Source organism: Micropterus salmoides, unplaced genomic scaffold, assembly GCF_014851395.1.
Source record: "Micropterus salmoides isolate LMB-PRFRI ecotype aquatic unplaced genomic scaffold, ASM1485139v1 Ms_hic_scaffold_21, whole genome shotgun sequence".
Taxonomy (NCBI): domain Eukaryota; kingdom Metazoa; phylum Chordata; class Actinopteri; order Centrarchiformes; family Centrarchidae; genus Micropterus; species Micropterus salmoides.
Window position 1 is genome coordinate 15303033 of NW_024041262.1, and position 13967 is coordinate 15316999.

The following is a 13967-nucleotide window of genomic DNA, read 5'->3' on the forward strand; positions in this document are numbered from 1 at the left end:
TGAGGATTCCTTCGGCGTAAACAGTAGTGCCGATGTGAATTCATGAAAGGCCTCTCAGAGAAAATGACAGCAAAGGCTCAAGGCTGTGGTGATGGGGGTGACGTGGTGTTTGTGCGTGCTGCATGTCACCATCAGCATGTGAGTTTGAGATGCTGCTGAAGTCAGCCAAGTAATTTGTTGATTCAGCTTGTACAGAATGCAATCGTTTTTGTGTCCATTTCTCCTGCCTTAACCTTGTTTCTGCTTTTAACCCCTGTTTTATCTCTTCCCCTACACTGCCTTCAGTCTCTGTAGTTCGACTTCTGTCAGATCAAATAAACACATTCCACATGCCTGTCCTTGCATCGTGTATAATCTTTCCAACATTGTTCACCTCCACATCTTATTCCTTCTCTCTGATTTATTCTGTCACTCCATCCCTCGGGTGATTTCATGTCATTGTTGTTGTCTACCATTATATTTTCTGTTGTCAGTCCAGGACCCCTAATGATAACATCACCAGCAAATGCTGACTGTACAGTCACACTTGTAGCCAATTCTTACTTTGCTTTTGTTACTTATGCGTTGCCTTCTTTTTCCAATTTAATTTAGCCCTCGCTCTTTGGAAAACCTCTCTGTTAGCTCTGGAGATTTGCAACTCTCAGCTCAATCGATCCTACCAGAATTGATCCTTCAATTTAGGTCATATTGAGGCTGACGTTGTTAGGGAAAGTGTACATGCTGTGTCTGTGATTAAATAGGCAAAAGATAACTTGCTGTCCAACTCCGTTTTCAGTGACCTCCACAGGTAAGTGAATGGATTGAAAACCCAATTGACGTCAAACTGTGGAGAATGGTGACAAATCGTATTTGAGGTTCTCAAACTCGTCAATGACAGCCTCGCTGCCTCCTGTTGTACCTCCCTTTCATATCCACATGCCAGCTGATACAGCCCATCCCCCCACCAATAACAGAACACATTCAACTGTTAAAATGCTTTAAATTGGTAGTGCAGTCCGATGATTGCTTTTATGGATACCCTCATTGATTTTTCTCCATTCAATTACTCCTTCCGAGGTGAAAGATAACTCAGTTAAGGGACTTGGGCCTTGTAAGAGGTCACTCTAAATTAGGATGGGGACTTCCTCTGCCAAAACGCTATCAGGCTGATTACGTTTGTAAGTGTTTCCACTCCTCTGCATTTGATTCTTCTGCTGATAGTTTAAGAATACAACGCCAGACAAAAGTCAAGCTAATAGCTTGAAACAGTCAGTTAGCAACACATAGAGACGGAAAGGAGTTGGAAGCGTGGGCTGCCTGAGTTGAAGTTCGTCTATGTCCTTGAGATGAACATCGGTGGAGATAAAGATTGGTCATCAGAAACAGGAAAAAAAACCTATGCTTGAATTGTATCTGCATGTCCTTGAGGATGTTCAATGTCACAAAATAAGCCTGTCTGCATTGTGAAAGGCTTTCATTCTATTCATGAGTTATCTGCTGAAGATGTAGCAGTTCAGGAAACTGAACTGAGGCCATGCAGTTTCTGATATAACAGAAAACTGTATCTTGTGGGGCATGCAAATTGAATTATGTAGTTTAAAATGATCACAAATAAATGTAATGCAAAAGCAATCCATGGTGTTATCAAATGGGTACTCCAGCAACTTAGTACTGCACTTACATGAAGTTAAGGGACTTGCAACAGACAGATTTTAAAAAGTGTCAAAATTGAAGCAGCAGACACAGAGATATCCTTTGTTTTATTGTTGTCTTTTAATTTTCACTAATGCTATTGCTGGACTATAGTAAATGTATGTAAAAAGTCAAGTCCTAAATGATTGACACAGCCGATGCTAACTTTTCAGTAAGAAGATTAAAAAATCAAGAATTATGTTAATAACTTATATTTACATTTTACTTGGCCAAATGGGTAAAATGTAAATGCAAGTAATTAACATATTTTTTAAATTCTTCAGAAAGGATCCCTTTTATAGATAATATAATTTGGAATACTAATACCAAATAATAAGACCATAGTAGTGGAAACGTGGACTGTGTGTAATAGTGTAACTAACCAAAAAAGTCTCCACTCTGACCCTGTGTTTTGGGTGAGGAAATATTGTATTAGTAACAATCAAGAGAGACAAGAGAAAAATAATGATCCACTCCACAAGATCTGACCATTGGTCACTCATCTAAGCAAAACTGACATAAATCCCAATGGACGAAAAGCTGGCTATTGATAAGCAGATGGTCCCATTTAAGGGAAGAAAAAGACTGAATCAATACCTGCCAGCAAAACCAAAGACTTGGGACTACAAAATACTCATCTTGGCTGGCTCTGATGGTGTCTCACTCAACTTTGAAATCTATACAGGGAGAGTTGTAGAACCCCCTGAGCTGTTGGAGCAAGTGGGAGGTAGGATCGCAAGCAAAAGATGACCACCAAAGTCCCCTGCCCTGCTGTGGTAAAAGAATCCAACAAGAATATGGGTGGGGTGGATCTGCTTGACTCACTGATAACATTGTATCAGAACAAAATCAAATGAAAGAAGTGGTACTGACGGGTTTATTTGTGAGAACCAGAGAGAGTGTGAAGGCAATGGCATGAGAAAGATAAACAAAGCTTTATTCCTTCAAGTCATATATCGCTGAAGTGCAGAAAGGTCGTCCCAGTTCCACAACTGCTAGTAAATATGAGGAGAAGAGGAGAAAAGACCCGCTGCTCCAATTCCAGTCACTTATGTGCGCCTGGATGCCACAGCACACTGGATGATAATGGCTGAAAAGAAGGGGCAATGCAAAGTACTATGGTGCACAGTTACACCAAAAGCTGGAAATGTGATGTCCACCTCTGTTTCACATAAACCAGTAACTGCTTCCTGAGCTTTGACACAGAATAGAAAATAGGAGAAGAGAAACACTAATAACAAACAATAACTCACACAAACACACATACAGATCCCCGGAAATACCCGTCCACACAGGCTAACCCCTAAATATATATTTTCCCTCAAAAATAAAAATTCATGCCACAGAAGGTTATATCAGTAATGTGACCAGCTGACGTTTGTCAGATTCCTTCAGAAGAAAGTCTCTTATTTTCTTCCTTCATGCTTTACTTTAGATTATGAAACAGGTCAGATATTTGGTGTAAGGTGGTCACAAGCAGCAGATGTTAACACATTTTCATGTCTGGTGTAGACCGGAACTTAGAAGACAAAATGATGGAGTCAGAGCACTTTCCTTTTCCTCAAACGCTTAAGGTCTGGATCAAAAAACACTGGATCTTTTAATTCCCAAAAGGCAACTAGATAGCATCTTCCATTAGAGCCTCAGTGCCTGTTATCTGCCATACTCTTTTTAAACTTCACACTCCCTGTTTGTACACAGGCTCTTCATATCATCAGGGACTTTAAAGCTCCCACCAGAACTACAGATGACATTATACAGCAGTTTTTACAGGCTGAATAGTATTCTCCATGACGAGTAAACTGACCTTTATGAGTAAAATTCATGGGGTGCCCCTTTAAGGCAGCTTGTTGAGGACTTGATATAGTAGAAGGCAAAAAGCTCTTGACAAAACACAATTTACTGGCCCACGATTTGTATCCAAAGCCTGATGGAAGAAGATGAAACAAACTATTGGTGTCTGTTCAGTCTCAGACTCTGTCTGAAGACAACAGTGTGGTAAATATATGTGCTGTGTGACAACTCTGGTCTTTGCCCCTGACTCATGACCAACTCTTTCTACCGTTTGTGCAGCCAGAAGTAGAGGCAAATGGAGGAAACTTTGAAATAAACCTCAGCATTCTACTCAAAAAGATGTAGGAGCATCGACATGATTAACAACACATTTTTGACTAAGCTAATAATAAACCCACTCTGTGCATTGTTGATTTAGCAGCACCTGTGTGTGTGCCCTATCTGGAGTAGATAAATCTGCCATTTAAAGACAAAGTCCTCATTTGTCACTAGATAATCGTCCATAATGACAGATAGACAAAGACTAGGTCATAGGTCAAAGGAAATAGGTCATAACCTTAGAAAATATGTGGCTACAGAAGACTGTGGCTGTGCAATGTTTATACACAGCAGTAGAACTGGTATTTCCTACACCAGTGGTTCTCAAACTTTTTCACATCAGGGACCCCTAAACTAACACAAATTAGACCATGGACCCCCGTTTGATAAGATTTTGTCCCAGGGTCCCCTATCTGATAGGATTTTTCTTTTATATTTCTTTTTTTACAGAAAATATATGAAACCCATGACCAAAATATTCATACATTCAGTCACTGTCCTATGTATGGATAGAATTATAACAAAAATAAAGTATTCCCCTTTTTTGCTGGGGACCCCCTGGAACCACCTCAAGGACCCCTTGGGTTCCCCGGACCCCACTTTGAGAACCCCTCCCCTACACATCATCAAGACTTCTTTGGCATTCAACAGCAGATCCAAAAGGTGAAGTATGCAGTCAGGGTTGCAGTGAGAAACAAATGCAGGTGTGCCATTGATTAGAGGTCATAGATTGCATGCATTTGATCATGATATAAATAGTTTTCCTTAAAAAAAATTGCCTTTTATAACAATGTTAATAAGGAAAATGCCTCCTGATGCCTCCCTCTCTCTCTTTCTCTCTCTCTCACACACACACACACACACAAGCCCCTCCTTGCTTGGCACCAGCCCGTTTGTCTTCCTTCCCTCATACAATCAAGCCCTCTCCCTCTCCAATTCCAGTCTCCGGGATAAAAAGTCAATTTAACACTCAAATTAGTAAGAATTTCCGTCACTTTAAACTTTGACTACATTTTTGTGAGTGAACGTCAATATCATACTTTTTGGTGTAATTCGGCATCAGCACAGAAGTACCGTATCTTTCCGGTTGAGTTGTGAACGTTGATCCGTCTTTCTCGAGCGGAGCGGCGCCAGATGTGCGTCTGAAAAGGTGAGGATGCTGTGGTTTATATATGTCGGTCTACTGTTCATTGTCAAGGCGTGTTTGAAGAAAACTTACTCAAAGATTATACCATACGATTTGCCTGTTTTCCAGGTTAACTAGGATTAATTTTAACTAAGGTTAGGTTTGTAGGTTTATTAGCTGATTTAGCTAACGTTAGTTCAGTTAAAGATAATGTTACTAATGTTTGCTAACAGGGTCAGTTAACTTACTTAACTGCGAATTAACTTTGTCTATTATGTTTTACAGACATTTTAAATTACCGTAACATAACAAATGTACTTGATAATAACTGACAGGCATTCATAAACATTATTAATACATATTTTCGTCGAGGTTAAAATAAAAAAAACCCACAACGTTTTGCTCAACGTTAACGTTGCTAACATCCAAAATGATGCTGCTGACCCCCGTTTGTGGTTTTAAAGGTCTAGGGGGTTGAACGTATGTTGTGTTTATTAATCATTTAGTCTATAAAATGTCAGAAAAAAATTAAAAGCGCCATCATAATTTTCTGGAGCCCAACTTAGATGACGTTAACGTTAGCTCTTTCTTTCCAACCAGCAGTCCAAAACCCAAAGATACCTCATTCAATTAGCTAACATTAGCTAGCAAAGTTAACAATGACACAAAGAAGAATTGTGTAGAATAAACTACCTATGTTAAATAATCTAAATCCATTGCTGGCAATTAATTTGCTGTTCATTTAATCAACAATTCATACAGCTGGCTAAAGTTCTTTAAGCTTCATCGGGAACAAGTACAGCACAACATGTTATTTCATTTATCTGGGTCAGTGGCATGCTTTTCTATTTGGCATCTTTGATTTGAAGAAGATGTGCAAACTTTATATTTATGTTATTTTTTCAGCACTAAATGAGTTTTGTGATGTGAACGGAAGAACATACAGGGTTAAACTTAAATGTTCAGTTTCTCTTCTACAATGAAAAGCATTTTAGATTTCAAACTAACATTAGAGTCAAAGCTTTATGTGTTAAAACTTGAACAAAAAAATGATCATACCTGTGCTATTATAAATCACCAAACATCTGCTAATTAACAATTCTCCTGTCAAATATAAAAACTGAGAAATTTGATTAAACAGATGTTTGTTGCGTTATCTCTGTTTTCTTTGCAGGCACATGGGGTTTGAAATATCCCTGAATTCTGGCCGTGAAAACGAGAAGGATACGAAGGATAAAACAAAAAGAGGTAATAAGACTCACTTCAATATGCAAAATACATAGAATGATGATTGAAAGTGTTTTAATATATATATTTTTATTAATTTTTGTTAATTGTAGTAGTCGAGAAGAAGGAGGGGAGTAGCTGGTGCCGGTTAATGTAAAATAAGTGTTAGTACGTCCAGATATGCTTATTTATAGTCCCAAAAAGATTTAGCTATTTACACTAATATTACAGGAAATTGCAGAGGAGGCACAATAGTAAAATAAAATATGGTGAAATGTGAAGGTATAGACAAAATAGGCTTCTCATTGAAAAGTACTAATTACTACTCAAGGAGATAAAGGCACTAATTCTAATGCTGGGTGTTTACTGCTCTTTTTACCTGGATAGTTGATTTCTTATGCAAGCATGGCATACTTGTATGGCCTTCTTCAGCATGTCAGATAAGCTCTTCATGCTTAGAGGCTTGAGTCTAAATCATATTATGTTATACTGCATCTTCTGTGTGTGGTTTGACATCTTTGAGTAGATGGGCCCTGCACCCTGTGGGCTCCATGTGTCTGGATATACAGTGATGGGAGATGCTGAAGCCAAAGTTTGGGTAATTACACTCATTGTAGCATTTCCTGTGAGATTTTTTTTATTTAAATAAGTATGCCATGATGTATGTAACGTGGTGATTATCTGCCTGTTTTATTTTCGATTCGGTCTTCATTAATGCACATTGTCTAGCCCGACAATCCTGCCTTCAGCTTGTTTGTTGGTCTGGAGCACAGTTGTCTTTGAGTGATTGGGTCCCAGGCCCAACATTAAATTTGCTACTTCCTCAAGAGGCAAATCACAAGACTCAGATCTGCTAGTTTTTACCACAAAGGTGAAGTCGTAGCAAACTGATACTAAGCTGTGCTCCTATTTATGTATAGTAAGGGCAACACACAGATGTATGTCTAAACGCTCACACCATTTTTTTTATAAACAAGCCTACATACTGGCACTGTCAATGTAGATTGATGTGTGTCCCTGCATCAGCACAAAATGCCATTTTCTTCTGCTTGTACGACATGGTAGGTGTTGCATTTAAGGTGCTGGCCATATTGATTACACCAAACCTGGTTTGAAACCAGTCCAATCAGGGACCGTTTCATTCCCACCTCATTTCCGTTTTTTCCTCGTCAGCTTTCTAGCATGTAGAATGTCTCTAATCAAAAAAATGCCCCCCAAAATATGCTTTAAAAAAGAAAGTGTGGTGTCAGCAAACTACAACCTTTTTACAGTTGCCACTGAAGTTAATAGTGGTGTTTTAAACTCAAATTATAGATTTTGGGTGGAGCATCACTTGAAATGCTTTGAAGGAAACCACAGACCTTCGCGTTCACAGCTTGAAGCCTTCTTAGATAGGCATGTACAAGGCTGGCAAATAGTTCTTTTACTGGCACTGTAGGAAGCTGGAGGCTGTTGGTCTGGGGCTGGGAGACATCTGGGGAAAAATGCACTGAAACACCTTCGGGCATTCAATGTGGCACTAGCAACTTGTTGGAGCTGTTGCTACATTTTGAGACTAGGCAGGTTTCTTTTGTTTTGCAATGAATATGAATGGAGGTTTTATGTAGAGACATATCTGTGGGGTTTATTTTTTGTTCACATACAGTTACATTCAGTGGTTTCACACAAAAGAGTTGACAGCAGGCTCTGGTTTTGTGTATATATGTTTGTCAAGAGAATGGTGTGTTTGTTTATCAGAATAATCTGGCAACAAAAACTGAAAGGTAATCATCTTAACATGTGTTCAACTTATCCAACGAAGGTTAAAATCAAGGGCAACTGAACTTGGTTGATTTCAACCAAGTCTAGTTGCCCTTGATTTTAACCTTCGTTGGATAACTATGACCTGGATGACTGAGAATCTTCATAGACATGTGTTCAACTTATTATTCCATTTGTTGAGGGTGAGGCTTCTTTTCCCCTTCAGAATAAGTATGGTAAAGTTGGGGGATTGTTGCCTGGACCCTACCTAATGGTGTCAGCTAGGTTGGTGAGTAAAGTTGGAAGTAATGTTGAAAATGAGTCTTAGGCTTTTAAAAAATGCATTTGGCAGAAGTATATAACCTCCACGGTTGTGGCACAAAATACATACATTACGGGGAATCAAAATATCAAAGAATTGATTGGATGGCTTGTTAAGAACTAAAATGTATGATTTTATGGCTTGCAATTAAAGTTGCTTTACTCCATTACTGTGTAGCAGTATGATTTGTTGAGCTGATGAGCTGAGCTGAAAGTGGGCAGTGACGGAGGAGACTTGTGTTTGGGTGGTGATAGCTGTGCTGCTGGGCTACTACATAGTACATTACACAACATGGCCAGATGTGCAGTTTTAGAGGGCATGTGACTCTTAATGAGACAGTCACAACCTTTGTTTTCTTGACAGAGACATGAGGAAGCATGTTTACAGCAGCTGGACTTTGTTTCATGGGAGTTTATTTATTTATTTCTTGTTATTGGATACAATGTCACACTGGCTCAATTTGCCTATTATAAACAAAGTGTCAGTGATATAAATTTTCAGTGACTTGGCATCAATAAAATTGTGTTGAGCCCTGTATATGCATGTGTAAAATTGTCTTTGCACTTGTCACCAGACAAACAACATTTGAAAATCACTGGTATAGCCTATCAGGCATCATTGTTGTATTATCCAGGAGAGTCATGTGTTTATGTGTTTAGCAATATTGAAGACGATGTTGAAAGAAAACATTTAAATGGGAATACAGAATGGGTGAATGATATATAAAACAAAAATATCCACAATGTGTATGTAAATGTGCGTTGGGCAGATTCTCAGATCTCAATTTGTAATGATTAATCAAAACAAATTTGGGCAACAAATTGACAGTAATTTTCATTGTCCATTATTGTTTTCATTACTCTTGTTTAAAAAAGCTGGAACCAGCAATTGCTTTTTTTCTTGAACAGTTTAACATAAATATACAATTATTTAAATTATTACTGCCTAATTTTCTTGCCATTGATTAATCATTTCAGTCATAAAACAAATAACAGCCAAGCCTGTTTTATTTTTTCATGTGGTCATGCACACAGGGGGACAAAATAATGCCCTAAACTCTAAACGGTAAAACAAATGTTTTTTTAACATAACATTGACTTCATACAGTGACAGTCCCAAAACAAAGGTACTGTATCACTGGACCTTGTTTGCCTCAGTCAGTGTCTCCTGTCTATAGATGGATGTCAACTGCATGTTATTACAAGCGACTGTGCAGGAGCCTTGGTTGCTGCAATATACACTATCCTAAGAAGTGAACTCATGAACTAATACACTCACAGAAAACACACATGCAGACACAGTCTATCCCATAGAAGTGAGCTGAACCTTTTAGATTTCCTCTTGCATGAGTGACTCGTGAAAATGTGTGCAGAGTAGGTTTTGGGCAGATGGATGTCTGCAGGGGTTAAACGGGTAAAGTTAGGTACAGTATGAGGTGGTCTAGTTCACCAGAGGACAGACAGAGATTTTATCATCTAAATTCAGGTGAGGGAAAGAACAGTTTCTACAATACAAATTTCAAGCAAACCAGAGTGATTTCATTTTTTGCTTTTCATCTTTTTTGACAATAGTGCGTGTGTGTGTGTCTCTATATAGCCAGTTAGCTAGCCATCTAGTATGCTACTACCTCAGAGCATCTCTTTACCCCAGCCTTGTGTAGCTAATTACAGCACAAAGAAATGTCAGTAAGGAGCTGAGCCACATTTAAAGCTAATAGTTGTCCATATTGTAGTTGTGTTGTTCCGTCCATTAATTATAAAAATGCTGTTCTATGTCTACATTATTTATGAAAACCAATGACTGTGAAAGGAAAAACACATTTAAAACTGGGTGCTATTGTCACATATTTAGGTGTTGAAATGACTAGTAAGTACAACATGTTTTGGAATCTGTGCTTCAACCAACAGCCATCAAACCGGCTGCAGTGGCTGCATCATTTTCCTTCGGGGCAGTTCTGCCTGTCAAAATTACGTCCACAAAAAGTGCTTCTTTTAGCCACTGACAGACTCTTATACCAGGTGTCTAACAACATAATGAGTGACCCCGGTGACACCCTTTGTTTTTAACAGGAAACAGAAGTCTCACTCAAGGAAAGTTGTCGCTCTGAAATCTCATGAGAGCCGAGTTATTGCAGGAAATGCCAGTGGAAAGAAGGGAGAGGAGTTGTGTTGTGTACGTAGAGGAACTGCTAGCATGACTTTATTTCCCAAGTTACTAACTCTGACTCATGTTTCCAATGTCGTCTTCCTGCAGTACTTGATATTAATAATACTTATGTGACACTGAAGTAATTTAGCTGATTCCTCTTTTAATATTTGAGTTTTTCTAACACAGACACACACAAGATTTTATTTCTTAAACCAGATGAGAAAGTTTTTAGTTTATCTGAATGGTCAGACATAGTAATGACCTAATGTAAAATGTCTATTAGGGACTTTCGGTTAACAATAGCAATTATGGTTAGACATTCCATCATTGTCATTACTCTTCCCTTTGCTTACTAATGCCAAGGATGTGTTTAGACATGAGCTTTGGGGCACAGCTATTAAAAGAATCAAGGATAAACATGTTGTTTTTGTAAAGAAAAATTTGATAGCCATGTATACTGTAGGAAAGACAAAGTGCTCTGAGCTATAATACTTTGTGAATACAGCATACAGAGAGTGTGTGTGTTACTACTTACTCTTTTTTGTTTTTATCTCCACATATCTGACACTGTTAAGAAGGAAGGAAGTGTCCGTAAAGTAATTTCTTCTACTAAGTTTGGGGCATTTTACTGTAAGGAGGTATAAATTAATAATTAGTATTAATGTGAATGCTTTCTTTAAAGTTTTGCATAGAGTTAATCATTTCTGCTCTCTCCACAGCGGAGTAACAGGAGGTGTATGTTGCCTCTCACTGTAGTTTCCCTGCCACTACCATGAGTTGGAGTTTCCTGACTCGGCTGCTGGAAGAAATCCACAACCATTCTACATTTGTGGGCAAGATCTGGCTCACTGTGCTCATCGTGTTCCGCATTGTGCTGACAGCCGTGGGCGGTGAGTCCATCTATTACGATGAGCAGAGTAAGTTTGTCTGCAACACAGGCCAGCCGGGCTGTGAGAACGTCTGCTACGACGCCTTCGCTCCACTCTCACACGTCCGCTTCTGGGTTTTCCAAATCATTCTGGTGGCTACACCGTCGCTCATGTACCTGGGCTACGCTGTCAACAAGATTGCTCATACAGAGGAGCAGGGAGGCAGTGCAGGAGTGAGTGGATTTTCACGGAAGAAACTCAAGAATCTTCCAGGCAGAAAGCAGCACAGGGGCATTGAAGAGGCTGAGGATGAGGAGGAAGACCCCATGATCTATGATATGGCTGAGGGGGAGAGTGATGGCGGTGGAACAGCAAAAGAAAACAGCGGTGATGGACAAGCGAAGGTCAAGGTGCGCCATGATGGGCGCCAGCGTATCAAAGAAGATGGACTGATGAGGATTTATGTCCTTCAGCTCTTGGCCCGCTCCTTGCTGGAGGTGGCTTTCTTGTGTGGACAGTATGCCCTGTATGGGTTTGCTGTGCCCGCCACCTACGTGTGCTCAGACCTGCCCTGCCCTCACAGCGTGGACTGCTTTGTGTCACGGCCCACTGAGAAGACTATCTTTCTCCTCATCATGTACACAGTATCTCTGCTCTGTCTGACACTCAATATATGGGAGATGCTTCACCTGGGCATAGGGACCATCTGCGAGATTGTACGCTCCCGCCGGATGCAGCTCCATGACGATGAGCTGTACAGGCTGATGCGGAGACAAGGGGCCCTTAATGATGCAGGATCGAGCGGAGAGGATTACAGCAGCTACCCTTTTTCTTGGAACGCGCCATCAGCCCCACCCGGGTACAACATCGGCATCAAGCCTCTTCTGGTATCCACAGGACACCACAACCAACCACTACCCATCACAGATATCTCTAATGCCAAGAGGGCATGCCGGCAGAACCACGTGAACATTGCCCAAGAGGAGCGTCAGCAGTACACCAGTAATGATGAAAACATGTGCAGAGCAGGGATGGCAGATACCCCCAGAGGTGTTAATAAGGACATCCGTCAGCTTCAGAACAGGCTGGAGGCTGACAGTCAGGCCTACAGCCAGACACAGAGCCAGAGTAATAACCACAGCAAGCTTCACCGTGAACGTAAACACCGGCAGGCGTCCAAACAGCCCTCGAGCAAGGCAGACGCAGACAGAGGCAGCAGCAGTAGTAGCAGCAAATATGGAGTCATAAAGGGTTCTGAGTGGATCTGAAGTACAGTCGGTGACTTCTGTTTTTGTTAGTTTTAAACAATGCAAATCCTTCACAGACAGTATTTACCTTTGTGTGGCAATACCTTGTATGAACAAATGGACACGGCCTGGGTTTACATTCTTTTCAGTAGTTTTCACACCATTAATAGTTTTATGTGATGATTAGTGTCAGGGTCTACCTTGTACCAGTCTGCTGATAGCTGTCCAATGAGGATCAAACACTTTGTGCGTAGACAAGATCTGAAAACTTAAAGAGCCAAGGGATATAAATGGTACATGTTCATGCAGATATATTTCAGATTGTGACTCGAATTCAACATTTTGACATTTTGACAACATTAATCGATTAGTTGACGACAGAAAAATAATCTTCAATAATTTTGATAATTTATTGTAATTTTTTCAAGCAAAACTGATAAATATTCTGTTTTCTGTTCTCAAAATGTGCGGATTTGCTTTTCTGTTTTATATCAATGTAAACTGAATATCTTTGGGTTGGACTGTAACCCTAACCCTAATTTTCGTTGGACAAAAGTTATATTAGTATTCAGGTTTAAGTTGCCTTAAAACTTAACAGTGCAAGAAAGATTCTGTTACTAATATGTAAATAGCAACTTGTAAGAAATCCATTGAAGATAATCACTTAGTACATTTTGTTAAATAGCTTTTGCAGGAAGATGTTGGTGCTGTCTTTGATTCCCGGTAAATATGCAGAGGCCTCTCCACTGTAACCTAAGGTGCCTTACTTTTACAGTCAAAGTGCTGCTTCCTGTTAACTCTGCATCACGGTTAAGTGCAACTGTTAAATAAGTATTTTTTTTTCTACTAGTTAAGTTCTACTGTCTATGTGACTAGTTTCATTACCATCCAGAGGCCAAGCTTTGAACAGTTTTGTTGTTTCTGATAATACCACATTTATTTTTTATTTTCACTAAACCAGGTTTGATGTGGATTGGTTTTTCCAGCCATAAAGAAATAATGAGAGGCCTGTTCTAAGGAGTTCCTTGTCATTAATACATCTTTTTATTTGCAAATGTTCAAATTGAAATGTCATTAAGGCTAGTACTTTGCACTGTCCCTGTGTTTTTGTGGATAATATTTTTCTAAACAAAAAGGTTTGTTGGCATGTTTTGAATAAAGAATTCATATTCGTCTTGTGGTCTCTGTTTTACATTTAACAAGTTTGGTGTCATGGCAGTATAAATTCAAATCATTCACTTTATTAGTCTGTCATGATTAGGCTACACTTTTTGTTTTGCGGATGATAAGTACATATGATAGTCACTTTTATAAAGAACAACCTATGTTTCATTCTTCAACCATCTCTGTGCCTCAGAGGTAAGTCTGAATGGATCATACCATCGTTGTACAAGTCCAATTCAAGTCTCAAGTCAAGGACAAGCAAGTCCAAGTCTTAAACTTTGAGTTTCAAGTCCTAAACAAGTCAAAATGCGCTCTTAACACAATAAAAAGTTAAAAAATAA

General features: G+C 39.4%; 1 protein-coding gene across 2 annotated transcripts; it reads left to right on the top strand.

The window, feature by feature from the left end:
• Positions 1-4710: 4710 nt before the first annotated feature.
• LOC119916228 (gap junction gamma-1 protein-like) lies at positions 4711-13636 on the top strand. Of its 2 annotated transcripts, XM_038736162.1 has the most exons (4): positions 4711-4933; positions 6084-6157; positions 6663-6734; positions 11066-13636. In XM_038736162.1, the coding sequence occupies exon 4, from the start codon at positions 11119-11121 to the stop codon at positions 12481-12483; it is 1365 nt and encodes a 454-aa protein (XP_038592090.1). In that variant the 5' UTR covers positions 4711-4933; positions 6084-6157; positions 6663-6734; positions 11066-11118; the 3' UTR covers positions 12484-13636. The 2 variants fall into 2 exon arrangements, with proteins under 2 accessions (XP_038592090.1, XP_038592089.1); XM_038736161.1 differs by lacking the exon at positions 6663-6734.
• The last annotated feature ends 331 nt before the right edge of the window (positions 13637-13967 follow it).